The following is a 17,080-nucleotide window of genomic DNA, read 5'->3' as shown; positions in this document are numbered from 1 at the left end:
TGGGAAAAATGCTTAGATAACTCTCGGCTCACTTACCTGCCAGCGTCTCTGCCGTACCACTGAGTCAATCACACAGGGGCTACTGGGTTTGCCTCACCCAGTTACCTGCTGGCTTCTCTTAGTAGACACATCAAGCTCTCTCCTTGGTGGCTGATATCCTCTTTCAAGGGTCATTTTAGAGTTCTACTTTACTCTGGTGAATTTGTTGGTTCAACTAACTGACTCTGCCTTGTCAGCCCTTTTCTGTTACTTTGTGGTCGGTATTATTCTAAGTCGGGCTGGATGAAGATAGTACTAAGACTAAGCCTATCATTTTGATTTCGCCACATTAATATATCGGTTGAAATAGATTCTTATGGTTAATGCAATTATACAAATATGTGCATACCAAGAGAAGTGTAGGAGTTTGATTCCTTATTTATGTCCAATATTTTAACTTTGTACACATATATATTCTGCTAGACAACTTTACTAGTAAAGATCTTAAATTTTATCTATTTGGTTTGTAATCCCCAATTTATATTACAACTTCTTGTTACACAACCGGAAACAGGCAAACTGTTAGACGGGAATAAATTACCTAACTCTATACCATGCTCTGGAGACGTTTTAAGAAGACGAGTTTTGTAACATCTTTCCTCAGATCATTACAAAGCTCAGTTCTTTCTTGAGAACACCAGAGAATCAAATACCATCAAAATCAATTACCTTGTATCTCTTAAGTGAAAAGTAGACACCAGACAGACCTGCTTAACAACCTGCAACATTACAGTTTTAGTTATATTTGTTTTATTAAAAACACCCCAAATACAGGAATTGAAGGAGTGGAATCATGGGAACTTTTGCATACACTGAAGTTATACACCCAGATGTATATCCTTCGGTATATCTTTCCCTGAAGTACATTTATTTTCTTCTCTGAGGATGAGGCTCCCCAGTACAGATCTAGAGGTGACACCTCCCTATATATATATATATATATATATATATATATATATATATATATATATATATATATATATATATATATATATATATATATATATATATATATATATATATATATATATATATATTTCCTTTCATTCCCCAAACGCTGATTGACTACTTATAAGACTCGGCCTCTCCCACCCATGTCTTCCCGTCATCTGAGCGTTCTCTTCTGTCCCAGAGCAAGTAACGCAAGAAATTTTCTCTCTCCACTGTGACTAATCTGTGAGCTCTTCCAGCTGTAATGTTTTTTTTTTCCTTTATGATGATTTATTATCTGCAGCAATGATTTAAACCTTTTATTCTAGATGGAATTGTGGAGAGCAGTGTTGGTGTGGGTTGCGGTACTGCAGTCAGTGGTAGCCACCAAAGTGCTCTTCCTGGGACCTGTCTCTTCACGAAGTCACAAGAACTTTTATATGGGCATTGTTAATGCCTTGGCTGATGATGACATCCAGGTTAGTCATTAGCGACTGTTAGAGAGAGAGAGAGAGAGAGAGAGAGAGAGAGTGAGAGGAGAGAGAGTGTGTTAATGAGTGCGAAAGCTTACGCATTTTACTAAAAGTATTATTTTATACAACTGTTGACAAACGTAAGTTGTTGTAACAGCCCTTATATTCCGGAGTTGCAAATTTCCATGTTAACTGAATCTTCTTATTCAGACAAATAAGACACTGGATGCAGTTGACCGTTGTGTTAACAATGTATCGCTTCATTATCGAATTCTTCATTTGTATCCATAATAAAAGAATATTAATTAAATATATGTATTTATATTAATATGCCTCGTGGCCTGGTGGTAAAAATCTCTCGCTTCACACGGTGAGAGTCTGGGTTCGATTCCCGGCGAGGGAAGAAACATTGGGAGTGTTTCCTTACACCGGTTGTCTATGTTCACCCATTAGTAATAATGGATACCTGAGTGTTAGTGGACTGGTGTGGGTCGCATCCTGGGACAAAACTGGTGTACTTTGGACGAAATGCTCTGCATAACAAGCGGTTTTCTATATAGTATGTTATTGATGTCAGCTGGGACTGTATACCTTGTACATGTACTTGTAGAAATAAAGATATTATTTATGTTATTATCATTTATTTAATACATGTTATGAATATAACTTGAAAAAAATACTGAAATCCTTTGTTGTACTAAATTATGTAATGAAAAGTATATTTTTTAATCTTGCCATACCTAATTACGGTAAGCCAGTTAATGCTTAACCTTATTATAGTACTCAAGCTGATGCTTAACCTAATTACGGCACGCCAGCTTTACCACAGATAAGTCATCATGCATCAAAGTCCCGAGTCGGGAGACATTTGCCCTTTTTTACTGAGGAAAAAAGCAACATTATATATATTTTTTTTTTGGTACAGGTTACAATGGTGTCGTCATTTAAGCCGTCGAAGGTCCGGGAAAATGTGCGTGAGGTGGTACTGACTGGCGTGGAGCTTACCGACATTTTTCCAAATATGTTTACCTCACGTACTATGAGTGGCCCGTTGACTGTGATGAAGGTTATGCCGGGACTGTGTGCAGATGCTCTGGGAAAGGAAGAAGTTCAGCATTTATTGAAGGAAGATTTTGATTTGGTTTTCCTCAGTGTGTTCATGTCCGATTGTTTCTTATCAATAGTTTATCAGTTGAAGGTAAGTCATGTACCAAGTTTTACATTAAATGCAATATTTTTTTACTGTTCTTATAAAACATATATGAATATAATGTTCAGGCACAGGTACAGTGAAGGACTCATTATTATTATTATTATTATTATTATTATTATTATTATTATTATTATTATTATTATTATTATTATTATTATTGCCGTTGTTGCGGTTATTATTATTTTATTAATACGTCGGCCGTTTCCCACCAAGGTATTCACTTCATCCTTTTATTGCCAGAGGTGCCCCTACACTACAGTTATAAACCTTCAACATTAACTCCCATCCCTCCGAGTGCAGGCACTGTACGTCCCACCTCCAGGACTCAAGTCCGGCTAATCGGTTTCCCTGAAGTTAGTTTATCATCTTCATTATACACCCAATACCCATTCTGTGGACTTTAGTCAAAAGACTACAGAGGTACATAATGGGTCCAGGGACGGGACCCCGCAGTTTTGAGAGCTGAATGAGTTACAAAGGTAATGAACTCCAGGTAAATCTGGTAACAATCATGACTAAATTACGAGTGTAATGAATCATCTACACGTCTATACATGGTTACAATCATGAACAAATTACAAAGTAATGAGTGATTAACACGTCCACATCCGATCACAACTATAATGAGTTATTAGTACAAATATTAATTGGGTCGCACACACACACACACACATACACACACACACACACACACACACACACACACACACACACACACACACACACATTGATTGCATTTTCTTGGACTGCAAGAAGGCCTTCGACACAGTTCCTCACAAGAGATTAGTACAGAAGCTAGAGGAACAGGCACGTATAACAGGAGGGGCACTGCAATGGATCAGAAAATACCTAACAGGGAGGCAACAGAGAGTCATGGTCCGTGATGAGGTATCACAGTGGGCGCCGGTGACGAGCGGGATCCCACAGGGGTCAGTCCTGGGACCAGTGCTATTCTTGGTAAATGTGAACGACACGACGGAAGGGATAGACTCAGAAGTGTCCCTGTTTGCAGATGATGTGAAGTTGATGAGGAGAATTTAATCAGACGCGGACCAGACAAGTCTACAAAGAGACCTGGACAGGCTGGATGCGTGGTCCAGAAACTGGCTCCTAGAATTTAACCCTGCCAAATGCAAAGTCATGAAGATCGGAGGAGGGTAAAGAAGACCGCAGACAGAGTATAGGCTAGGCCAAAGGCTGCAAACCTCACTCAAGGAGAAAGACCTAGGAGTGAGTATAATACCGAGTACATCGCCAGAAGCACACATTAACCAGATAACTGCTGCGGCATATGGGCGCTTGGCAAACCTGAGAATAGCGTTCCGGTACCTCAGTAAGGAATCGTTCAAGACTTTATACACTGTGTACGTCAGGCCCATACTAGAGTACGCAGCACCAGTTTGGAACCCACACCTGGTCAAGCACGTCAAGAAATTAGAGAAAGTGCAAAGGTTTTCAACAAGGTTAGTTCCAGAGCTAAGGGGAATGTCCTGTGAAGAAAGGTTAAGGGAAATCGGTCTCACGACACTGGAGGACAGGAGGGTCAGGGGAGACATGATAACGACATACAAAATACTACGTAGAATAGACAAGGTGGACAGAGACAGGATGTTCCAGAGATGGGACACAGAAACAAGGGGTCACAATTGGAAGCTGAAGACTCAGATGAGTCAAAGGGATGTTAGGAAATATTTCTTCAGTCATAGAGTAGTTAGGAAGTGGAATAGTCTGGCAAGCGATGTAGTGGAGGCAGGAATTATACATAGTTTTAAGACGAGGTATGATAAAGCTCATGGAGCAGGGAGAGGGAGGACCTAGTAGCGGTCAGTGAGGAGGCGGGGCCAGGAGCTGAGTCTCGACCCCTGCAGCCACAATATATATGACATATATGACATAAAATACTGAGAGGAATTGACAAGGTGGACAAAGACAGGATGCTCCAGAGATGGGACACAGCAACAAGGGGTCACAGTTGGATGCTGAAGACTCAGATGAATCACAGGGATGTTAGGAAGTATTTCTTCAGTCACAGAGTTGTCAGGAAATGGAATAGTCTTTGAAGTGGAGTAGTGGAGACAGGATCCATACATAGCTTTAGGAAGAGGTATGATAAAGCTCATGGAGCAGGATGAGTGACCTAGTAGCAGCCAGTGATGAGGCGGGGCCAGGAGCTGTGAATCGACCCCTGCAACCACAACTAGGTGAGTACACACACACACACACACACACACACACACACACACACACACACACACAATACCCCCAATTAAAAATAGGGGCGCCATTGGTACACTAAGAGAAAACACCAGTGTCCGGGGCCCAAGACTGTTCAACAGCCTCCCACCAAGCATAAGGGGAATTACCAATAAACCCCTGGCTGCCTTCAAGAGAGAGCTGGACAGATACCTAAAGTCAGTGCCGGATCAGCCGGGCTGTGGTTCGTACGTTGGATTGCATGCAGCCAGCAGTAACAACCTGGTTGATCAGGCGCTGATCCACCGGGAGGCCTGGTCGTGGACCAGGCCGCGGGGGCATTGATCCCCGGAATAACCTCAAGGCAGACTCCAGGTAGACACACACACACAAAGACACATACACACACACGCACTCACACTCACACTCACACACACTTGGTAATGCTTTATTTGCAGTTGGTAAAACCCCTTCATAAATGTTATTTTGGTGGCATTCCAACAGCAGGTCAGGTCATAAAACCAAATTGTCTCTACGTAACACAGTAGGACACGTTTGTTGGAAGACTAAGTTCCTCGCACTCTAAACCTCCATTAACCCCTCTCTCCATCCTTTCCTAGGACGACCCCTACTCAGCCTTCCATCCACAGATTTATACGCCCTCCAAGTCACTCAATTTGGTTCCACCCTTCGTAAACGTCAGAACCACCTCAACAACATCTCCTCAGCCCTTTAGATATTATTTTTAGAAAACCTGCTCCTCCTTCTAATCTCCATGCTACGGATTCTCTACATAATATTCACACCACACATTGGCCTCTGACAGGACGCTCCACTGCCTTGTTGCAACATTCACAACCCATGCTTCACACCCACATGAGAGCCTGAGTACCATTATGCTCTCATACATTTCCCTCTTTGCTTACATGGACAACATTCTGTCTCCACAGACTCCTCAGTGCACCATTCACCTTTTCCCTTTCATCAATCCTATGATTAACCCCGTCTTTCATAGACCCATCTGCTGCCAAGTCTACTCCCATATACACTCACTTCCTCTTTACCCCCTCCAATCTGATCTCCAATCTTTCTTTACCTAGATTTTTTGTTATTGTCGTCACCTTTGTCTTTCCTATGTTCACACTCATTTTCTTCTTATACAAAACCTACGAATCTAGTCCACCAACTTCTGCAACTACTCATCAGAATCTCCGTAAAGTCCAGTATCATCAGGAAAGAGCAACTGTGACAACTCCCACCTTGTGTTAGATTCTTTATCTCTTAATCCCATACCTCTTTCTAATACCATAGCTTTCGCTTCTCTCACAACTCCGTGTATAAATATAATGAACAATAATGATGACATCACGTATTCTTGTCTATGACCTATTTTTACTGGGAAATAATCTCCCTCTCTCCTATATATTCTAACTTGCATGTCACTGTCACCGTATAAACTCTTACCTGCTTTCAGAAGCCTACCGGCTATTCCATACACTTGCAACGTCTGCCACATTGCTTCCATCTACACCCCATCATTTACCTTTTGCAAACCCATAAGTGCAACGAAACCTCTTTACTCTTATCTGAATACTGTTCACCTGCACACCCTCCTACCTCCTTGTTCATCTACGATCCTACTCTCCATCTTGCTCTTAATGCTTTCAATAATATTTCTACCATACACCTTACCAGGTATACTCAGCAGGCTTATTCCTTTATATTTTTTACACTCTATTTTTTTTGTCCCCTTTGCCTTTGTACAAAATAACTATACATTTTCTAGGTACCTTTCCTTATTTCGAGCATTTATTAAATAAAAGTGCCAACAATTCCAATACTATATCCCACTTGCTTTTAACATATCTGTCCTGATCCCATCAGCCCCAGCTGCTTTACTCTCTTTCATTCTACCAACAGCCTCACCCACCTTCCCCACACTCACAACTGGCTCTTCCTCACTCCTACAAGATGTTATACCCTCCTGCCCAGTGCCTGAAATCAGAGCTTCCCTATCTTCATCAATATTTAACAGTTCTCAAAATATTCCCTCAATCTTCCCGATACCTTCAGCTTTCTATATAAAAGATCTTCTTTCCTAATATTAACTGTCAAATCCATTCGTTCCTTAGGCTTTCTCAGCTTATTAATCTCACTCCAAAACTTTTTCTTATTCACACAAAAATTTGTTGATAACATCTCACCCACTCTCTCATTTGCTCTCCTTTTACCTTCCTTCATCACTTTCTTACCCTCTCTTTTTCTCTCCATAGACTCCTCCTTCCTTATATCACTTCTACTTTGTAAAAATCGTTCATATACCAACTTTTTCTCTATTCTCTTTTTACCTCGCCATTCCAACACTTCTTCCATCCCGCACCCATTTTCCTGGAACCACACACTTCTGCTGAACACTAAAATTATTATTATTATTATTATTATTATTATTATTATTATTATTATTATTATTATTATTATTATTATTATTATTATTACTATTATTATTATTATTATCATCATCATCATCATTATATTATTTTCCCAGGTTCCACTCATATATGTGAGCCCAGGAGGGTTGATGGTACAACTACCATTAATAATCGGTAACCCACGCTTCCCCTCCTATGATGCCTCGGCTGTATTAGGCTTCCAACATCCTATGACCTTCATGCAGAGAACTATCAGCACTTTGACTCATGTTGCTATGGACTTTTTCTTCTTTTACTTTTTTTCACCAAGGTATTTGATTATTGGTTTTGTTTTTCTAGATTTTTCAGTCATGAATCAAACGTGTAGTAGAATTTTCTTAAGCTTCTTGACCTTTCATCTAGCAATAAATAGGTAACTTTGTTGTTTTTTTCATCTAGCAGTAAATATGTAACTGGGTGTCTGCGTCCTTACACCTGCTGCTGTCTTCCACCTAGCAGTAAATAGCTACCTGAATGTTAAGCTCCATTAAGTACCATTTTCCGCCCCCCAGAGAGAGAGAGAGTAGCTGTCCACTTAAAAAATTTCATCGTGAAACACATGACATACGGTACAGGTTGGGTAAACAAATACCAGTATATAATGAATCTCGGACAGTAAAACTTCCAATAACATGGGATTCATTCCTTGACGAAACTCTGGACCAAATGACCAGAAGTTCTCCTGACCGAGTCATTATTTAAACCAGATCCACATCAGGAGAAAATTTCTCATCTCACTCCATCTCTCCCTCAGACACACACTTAAAAAAGTGTTAATTCACTTATACATAGCATTACGTAGACTTGCACAACACCACATTGCTCATGTAAAGTAGGATACCAACACACCTCTGATGTGTCCAGTTTTGGTGAATAACAAAAGAAACACCTTGCTAAATATCCGCATTTTTATTTTATGTTACCCACCAGTGAAGAAATAATTTAGGGTAAGGCTATTAATGGCTTTAATTTCATTATTTTCCACAGAATGGAAGCTGAATGTCGTCGTCGTGGCCTTTGTCCAGATAACATGCCCAGCTTCTGGGAAATAAGTTCAAATGCAAGTCTTGTACTGATAAATGGGTTCGTTACAGCTTGCATTTATTCTGAAAAAGTTTTAGTTATTGCTGCTTTTATCATGACATTATAACGCTCGACACTGAGCGAAACGTTGTGAGACTTGCCCAACATTCTCTGTTTCTTTAGCGTGCCGGTTGGCAAGATATGCTAGAGAAAACGAAAATGATTTGATGTATGTGAAAGGCTAACGAATGTAAGATTGAGTTGAATTTTTACAGTGTACAAACCATCGATTATCCAGCTCGTCCTTATGTTCCTGCCGTGATACATTGTGGAGGTATTCATCTGCGTCCCTCACAGCCTCTTTCACAAGTAAGTTACCTCCAACACAGTTTCAGTTCGCTTCCTTGGTCCTCCAAGGTCAACTCCCACTTATTTTCAATGCTTTCATGACTGATCATCACATTATTGTTATTGATTCAGCTGATGTGGTTCCACAAGCGAATGGTTGCCACTTAAAAATGTGACATTAGTTGCAATTGCCTCCTCTTACCTAACATTGTATCAGTAATTCTAGCTTTATTAATATTAATTGTCAAGCCTCACAAGTTTCCTGGAGAATTTAGTTCTCTTTACATGTAGGTGATAATTATTTTGCGTGTTCAGGAACAAACATACAACAATTAGCCTGTGTGTGTGTGTGTGTGTGTGTACTCACCTATTTGTACTCACCTATTTGTGGTTGCAGGGGTCGAGTCACAGCTCCTGGCCCCGCCTCTTCGCTGATTGCTACTAGGTCCTCTCTCTCCCTGCCCCATGAGCTCTATCATACCTCGCCTTAAAACTATGTATGGTTCCTGCCTCCACCACATCACTTTCTAGGCTATTCCATGGCCTGACTACTCTATGACTGAAGAAATACTTCCTAACATCCCTTTGATTCATCTGAGTCTTCAACTTCCAATTGTGACCTCTTGTGTCTGTGTCCCATCTCTGGAACATCCCGTCTTTGTCCACCTCGTCTATTCCGCGCAGTATTTTATATGTCGTTATCATGTCTCCCCTGACCCTCCTGGCCTCCAGTGTCGTCAGGCCGATTTCCCTCAACCTTTCTTCATAGGACAATCCCCGTAGCTCTGGGACTAGTCTTGTTGCAAACCTTTGCACTTTCTCTAATTTCTTGACGTGCTTGACTAGGTGTGGATTCCAAACTGGTGCTGCATACTCCAGTATGGGCCTGACGTAGATGGTGTACAGAGTCTTAAACGAATCCTTACTGAGGTATCGGAACGCTATCCGTAGGTTTGCCAGGCGCCCGTATGCTGCAGCAGTTATCTGATTGATGTGCGCCTCAGGAGATATGCTCGGTGTTATACTCACCCCCAGATCTTTTTCCTTGAGTGAGGTTTGCAGTCTTTGGCCATCTAAACTATATTGTGTCTGCGGTCTTCTTTGCCCTTCCCCAATCTTCATGACTTTGCATTTGGCAGGGTTAAATTCAAGGAGCCAGTTGCTGGACCAGGCTTGTAGCCTGTCCAGATCTCTTTGTAGTCCTGCCTGATCCTCGTCCGATTCGATTCTTCTCATTAACTTCACATCGTCTGCAAACAAGGACACTTCTGAGTCTATCCCTTCCGTTATGTCGTTCACGTATACCAAGAACAGCACAGGTCCTAGGACTGACCCCTGTGGAACCCCGCTTGTCACAGGCGCCCACTCTGACACCTCGTCGCGTACCATGACTCGTTGTTGCCTCCCTGTCAGATATTCTCTGATCCATTGCAGTGCCTTTCCTGTTATGTGTGCCTGGTCCTCTAGCTTTTGCAGTAACCTCTTGTGAGGAACTGTGTCGAAAGCCTTCTTGCAGTCCAAAAATACGCAGTCGATCCACCCCTCTCTCTCTTGTCTTACTTCTGTCACCTTGTCATAAAACTCTAGTAGGTTTGTGACACAGGATTTTCCTTCCCTGAAACCGTGCTGGTTGTCAATTATACACTTGTTTCTTTCCAGGTGCCCCACCACTCTCCTCCTGATGATCTTCTCCATGACCTTGCATACTATACACGTTAGTGATACAGGTCTGTAGTTTAGTGCCTCATGTCTGTCTCCCTTTTTAAAAATTGGGACTACATTTGCCATTTTCCATACCTCAGGGAGTTGCCCAGTTTCAAATGATGTGTTGAAGATCTTTGTTAATGGCTCACACAATATCTCTGCTCCCTCTTTAAGGACCCATGGAGAGATGTTGTCTGGTCCCACCGCCTTTGAGGTGTCAAGTTCGCATAGCAGCTTCTTCACCTCCTCCTTGGTTATATGTACCTCATCCAGCACTTGCTGGTGTGCCCCCCTGTTCTGATTTCTTGGAGTCCTACTGGTTTCCACTGTAAATACCTCTTTAAATCTTGTGTTGAGCTCCTGACATACCTCTCGGTCGTTTCTTGTGAATTCCCCATCACCCTTCCTCAGTCTGATTACCTGGTCCTTGACTGTTGTTTTCCTCCTGATGTGGCTGTACAACAGCTTCGGGTCAGTCTTTACTTTTGATGCTATGTCATTTTCATATTGTCTCTGAGCCTCCCTTCTTATCTGTGCATATTCGTTTCTGGCTCTTCGGCTGATTTCTTTATTTTCCTGAGTTCTCTGTCTTCTGTACCTTTTCCATTCTCTAGTACACCTAGTTTTTGCCTCCCTACACCTTTGGGTGAACCAAGGACTCGTTCTGTTCTTCCCATTATTTCTGTTTCCCTTGGGAACAAACCTCTCCTCTGCCTCCTTGCATTTTGTTGCTACATAGTCCATCATTTCTTGTACTGGTTTTCCTGTCAGTTCCCTCTCCCACTGAATGTCTTGAAGGAAGTTCCTCATGCCTGAGTAGTTCCCCCTTTTGTAGTTTGGTTTTTCCCAGCCTATTCCTGCTACTCTCTCCACTTGGAGCTCAACTATGTAGTCGAAGCACAGAACCACATGATCACTAGCTCCCAGGGGCCTTTCATACATGATACCCTCGATGTCCGAACTACTCATGGTGAATACAAGGTCCAACCTTGCTGGTTCATCCTCTCCTCTCTCTCTGGTAGTGTCTCTAACATGTTGATGCATGAGGTTCTCCAGTACCACATCCATCATCTTGGCTCTCCATGTTTCGGGACCCCCATGGGGCTCCAGGTTTTCCCAGTCAATCTCCTTGTGATTGAAATCACCCATAACTAGTAACTTTGCTCCCCCCATGTGTGCTCTCCTGGCCACCTCGGCTAGTGTGTTGATCATTGCTCTGTTGCTCTCATCGTATTCTTCTCTTGGCCTCCTGCAGTTCTGTGGTGGGTTGTACATTACTGCAATTATCACCTTATGTCCCTCAGACTGGATTGTTCCTACTAAGTAGTCCCTTTCGCCCATGCCATCCATTCCTTCCATTTTCTCAAAACCCCACTGGTTTTTAATGAGCAGTGCAACTCCTCCTCCCCCTCTCCTCCCTCTGTCTTTCCTGAAGATTTGATATCCGGATGGAAAGATTGAATCTGTTATTATTCTGGTGAGTTTTGTTTCTGTGAGTGCTATTATGTCTGGGGATGTCTCTTTGATTCTTTCGTGCCACTCCTCATACTTGTTTGTTATTCCATCTGCATTTGTATACCACACCTTCAACTTCTTTTCTAAGACTGTGGTCTGGGAAGTATATTGGGGTTGGGGAAGTGGGAGACCTGGTAAGGAACTATGGGTTGTTGCTGTGGGGGTGAAGTTTGTAATGTAGTGGGTGGGGGCATTGGATGTGGCATGGGTGTTTTGATTTAGAGTGTTTGGTTGCACTGGGGTTGACCTGGTTGGGAGGCTTCTATAGAAAGTTGTGAGGGAGGCTGTATTTGATCTTCTTCCTGGGTCTGGGATCTCCTGTCTGTCTTCTCCATCCCCTCTCTTTCCTCCTTTCGCCTTTGTACCATCTCTCTCAGTTTCTTCCTTTCTTCTTGTGTTCTGTCGCGGTCGAGATACACCCTCCTGTATGCCGTCATGTCCCTTAATCGTGCTTTCTCCTGCAGGATCCTGGTCCGAGTCGCTTCTGCCTTGAAGGTCACTCTCACTGGCCGGGTTCTTTTTTTTACAAACCCCCCTATTCTCCGAAAATTTTCCAGCTGGGTCATATCGTCTTCTCCTATTGCTTTCATGATGCTTTCAATTGCTTTTTTTTCCCCTTGTTTTCTTGCTTCATATGTTTCCCCTTCGACTTCCTGGAGCCCATACACAAAGACTGACCTCACCCTTTCATTCTCCCACTGCATATCCCTGTGTATCCCCTCATTTAATTTGGTTTCCTCCACTGCAGCTTTCCTTTCATCAGTTTCACTGGCTAATGTACTTGGGCTCAGTGGCCTGTCATTTTCCCTTCTCGGCTTTCCTTGGGCTCTGTTGTTGTCTGTTAGGGCCTCCACATAAAGCTTAGCTCTTTCATTTGCTACAGTCTCCTCTGATAGAGCATCTCCATGCAGTTGTGCCCCTTCTTTCCCTACAGTCCCCTTATTTGTGGCTGAGGTAGCAGTCTCTGTTGTCAATCCCAAAATGTGTGTGTGTGTGTGTGTGTGTGTATGTGTGCGTGTGTGTGTGTGTGTGTGTGTGTGTGTGTGTGTGTGTGTGTGTGTGTGTGTGTGTGTGTGTGTGTGTGTGTGTGTGTGTGTGTGTGTGTGTGTGTGTGTGTGTGTGTGTGTGTGTGTGTGTGTGTGTATGTGTGTGTGTGTGTGTGTGTGTGTGTGTGTGTGTGTGTGTGTGTGTGTGTGTGTGTGTGTGTGTGTGTGTGTGTGTGTGTGTGTGTGTGTGTGTGTGTGTGTACTCACCTAATTGTACTCACCTAATTGTGGTTGCAGGGGTCGAGACTCAGCTCCTGGCCCCGCCTCTTCACTGATCGCTACTGGATCCTCTCTCTCTCTGCTTCCTGAGCTTTGTCATACCTCTTCTTAAAACTATGTATGGTTCCTGCCTCCACTACTTCACTTGCTAGGCTATTCCACTTGCTGACAACTCTATGACTGAAGAAATACTTCCTAACGTCCCTGTGACTCGTCTGAGTCTTCAGCTTCCAGTTGTGACCCCTTGTCCCTGTGTCCCCTCTCTGGAACATCCTATCTCTGTCCACCTTGTCTATTCCCCGCAGTATCTTGTATGTCGTTATCATGTCTCCCCTGACCCTTCTGTCCTCCAGTGTCGTCAGTCCGATTTCCCTCAACCTTTCCTCGTACGACATTCCCTTGAGCTCTGGGACTAGCCTTGTTGCAAACCTTTGTACTTTCTCTAACTTCTTGACGTGCTTGACCAGGTGTGGGTTCCAGACTGGTGCTGCATACTCCAGTATGGGCCTAACATACACAGTGTACAGTGTCTTGAACGATTCCTTATTAAGGTATCGGAACGCTATTCTCAGGTTTGCCAGGCGCCCGTATGCTGCAGCGGTTATTTGGTTGATGTGTGCCTCCGGTGATGTGCTCGGTGTTATGGTCACCCCAAGGTCTTTCTCCCTGAGTGAGGTCTGTAGTCTTTGTCCACCTAGCCTATACTCTGTCTGCGGTCTTCTTTGCCCCTCCCCAATCTTCATGACTTTGCATTTGGCTGGATTGAATTCGAGAAGCCAGTTGCTGGACCACATGTCCAGCCTGTCCAGGTCTCTTTGCAGTCCTGCCTCATCCTCATCCGATTTAATTCTTCTCATCAACTTCACGTCATCTGCGAACAGGGACACTTCAGAGTCTATTCCTTCCATCATGTCGTTCACAAATACCAGGAACAGCACTGGTCCTAGGACTGACCCCTGCGGGACCCCGCTCGTCACAGGCGCCCACTGTGATACCTCTTCACGTACCATGACTCATTGCTGCCTCCCTGTCAGGTATTCCCTTATCCATTGCAGTGCCCTCCCTTTTATGTGTGCCTGATCCTCCAGCTTCTGCACTAATCTCTTGTGGGGAACTGTGTCAAAGGCCTTCCTGGAGTCTAGGAAAACGCAATCTACCCACCCCTCTCTCTCGTGTCTTACTTCTGTTACCTTGTCATAAAACTCCAGGAGGTTTGTGATACAAGATTTGCCTTCCATGAACCCATGCTGGTTTTCATTTATAATCTTGTTCCTTTCCAGGTGTTCGACCACTCTCCTCCTGATAATCTTCTCCATGACTTTGCACACAATACATGTCAGAGACACAGGTCTGTAGTTTAGTGCCTCGTTTCTGTTTCCTTTCTTAAATAGGGGACTACATTAGCTGTCTTCCATTTCTCAGGTAGTTGCCCAGTTTCAAGGGATGTGTTGAAGATTGTGGTTAGAGGCACGCACAGCATCTCTGTTCCTTCTCTAAGGACCCATGGGGAGATGTTGTCCAGTCCCATCGCCTTTGAGGTGTCAAGGTCACTTAAGAGCTTCTTCACCTCCTCCTCAGTTGTTGGTATATTCCCTCTTGATGTTCCCTTCTGTGCTGTCTTCCCAGAGCCCTTCCTGTCTCTACTGTAAAAACTTCCTTAAATCTCCTGTTCAGCTCCTCACATACCTCCTGATCATTTCTTGTGAGTTCTCCACCTTCTGTCCTTAATCTGATCACCTGGTCTTTGACTGTTGTCTTCCTCCTGATGTGGCTATACAACAGTTTCGGGTCAGTCTTGATTCTCGATGCTATGTCATTTTCATACTGTCGCTTGGCCTCCCTCCTTATATGTGCGTACTCATTCCTGGCTCTGCGACTGATCTCCCTATTTTCCTGTGTTCTCTGCCTTCCTGTACTTTTTCCATTCTCTATTGCACTTTGTTTTTGCCTCCTTACACCTTCGGGTAAACCAGGGGCTCGTTCTGGTCTTCCCGTTGTTACTGTTGCCCTTGGGAATAAACCTTTCCACTGCCTCCTTGCATTTTGTTGTTACATATTCCATCATTTCATTTACTGGCTTTCCTGCCAGTTCTCTGTCCCACTGGACCTCCCGCAGGAAGTTCTTCAACCCTATGTAGTCCCCTCTTTTATAGTCAGGCTTTTCCCATTCTACTCCTGTTATTCTCTCCACTTGCAGCTCTACTATGTATTCAAAGCACAGAACCACGTGGTCGCTAGCTCCTAGGGGACTCTCATACTTGATGTCCTCAATGTCTGAGCTGCTCAGGGTGAACACAAGGTCCAATCTTGCTGGTTCATCCTCCCCTCTCACTCTGGTAGTGTCCTTAACATGTTGGTGCATGAGGTTTTCCAGCACCACGTCCAACATCCTGGCTCTCCATGTTTCGGGACCCCCATGTGGCTCCAGGTTTTCCCAGTCAATCTCCCTGTGGTTGAAATCCCCCATAACCAGCAACTTTGCTCTGCTGGAGTGAGCTCTTCTTGCCACCTCAGCAAGTGTGTCCACCATTGCTCTGTTGCTCTCTTCATATTCCTCTCTTGGCCTCCTGCAGTTCTGTGGTGGATTATACATCACTGCAATGACCACTTTGTGTTCCCCAGACTGAAGTGTACCTGCTATGTAGTCTCTTTCTCCTGTCTCATCCATTCCTTCCATTTTCTCGAATTTCCATCTGTTTTTTACGAGCAGAGCAACCCCACCTCCCCCCCTGCCCCTTCTATCTTTCCTCATGATCTGGTATCCTGGTGGGAAGATTGCATCTGTTATTGTCTCTGTGAGTTTTGTTTCTGTAACTGCTATGATGTCTGGGGACTTCTCATTGATTCTTTCTTGCCATTCCTCATGTTTATTCGTTAATCCATCTGCATTTGTGTACCAAACCTTCAACTTCTGTTCTAATACTGTAACTGTGGTGCGGGGGGTGGAAACAGAGGGATCGGTGTGTGATGGTTGGTTTGGATTGTTCAGTTGCCTTGGGGGTGTCGTGGCTGGAGTCCTTCTGCAGGTGTTTCTGGGGGGTGCGCTTGTCCTTCCATTTGATCCTGGGTTATTCTGCTCTCCTTTTTCATTTCCTCCCATTTCTCCTTTCGTTTTTGAACTCTCTCTTTCATTGTCTTCCTTTCGTCCTGTGTTCTGTCTCGATCGAGGTACACACTCCGGAACTCCTGCTTGCCTCTCAGCCGTGCTTTCTCCTGCAGGATCATGGTTCGGGTTGATTCTGCCTTGAAAATTACTTTGAGAGGCCGATTCCTTTTCTTTGTGAACCACCCAATTCTCCGAAAATTTGCCACCTGGGTCATGTCCCCCTCGCCTATCACCTTCATGATATCTTCAATCGCTTTTTTCTCCTCCTGCTTTCTTTCATCATAAGTTTCCCCTTTAGCTTCGTCTAGCCCATAGACAAACACGGATCTCTCCCTTTCCACCTCCCACTGTGACTCCCATTGCATCCTCTGATGTGTTTTAGTTCCTTCCCGTGGAGTGTTCCTTCCTTCAGTCCCTTCCCTAGTTATGGCCCCTATGCTTCTTGGTTTATCCTTCCTGCTCACCTGCTCCTGGCCCCCACAGGTATCTGGTAAGGTCCTTGCACATGTCCTAGTTCCTTCAATGTCTTCCAACCTCTCATTCTGTCCTAGTGTGCTCCCTGTCTTTGTTTTGGCCCCATGTGGGTTTGACAGGACCTCTGCATACAGTTTAGTTTCCATGCTTCCTTCAGACCTGTTGTCTGTGTTTGATGTAGCCATTGCCGATGCTACTTCTGTAATATCTTTGTCTCTGTGCTGTTTCAGATGTCTCAGCTCCTCTTCTAATCTCTCTATCTTGATTTCTGCTGCTGTGGCCTGTTGCTTCCACCTTCTGCATTCTGCTGCTAACCTCTCTTCCATCTT

The 17,080-nt window shown here is 43.7% G+C and overlaps 1 protein-coding gene across 1 annotated transcript; it reads left to right on the top strand.

The window, feature by feature from the left end:
• Positions 1–176: 176 nt before the first annotated feature.
• Positions 177–9,023, top strand: LOC138852830 (UDP-glucosyltransferase 2-like). Its single transcript, XM_070085963.1, has 7 exons — positions 177–196; positions 1,299–1,448; positions 2,368–2,640; positions 7,394–7,587; positions 8,304–8,399; positions 8,615–8,708; positions 9,003–9,023. Exons 2-7 carry the CDS (start codon positions 1,299–1,301, stop codon positions 9,021–9,023), a joined length of 828 nt encoding a protein of 275 aa, XP_069942064.1. The 5' UTR covers positions 177–196.
• The last annotated feature ends 8,057 nt before the right edge of the window (positions 9,024–17,080 follow it).

This window comes from Cherax quadricarinatus, chromosome 1, assembly GCF_038502225.1.
Source record: "Cherax quadricarinatus isolate ZL_2023a chromosome 1, ASM3850222v1, whole genome shotgun sequence".
Taxonomy (NCBI): Eukaryota; Metazoa; Arthropoda; class Malacostraca; order Decapoda; family Parastacidae; genus Cherax; species Cherax quadricarinatus.
Note: the sequence above shows the minus strand (reverse complement) of the source record. Positions and strands in the feature narration are given on the sequence as shown.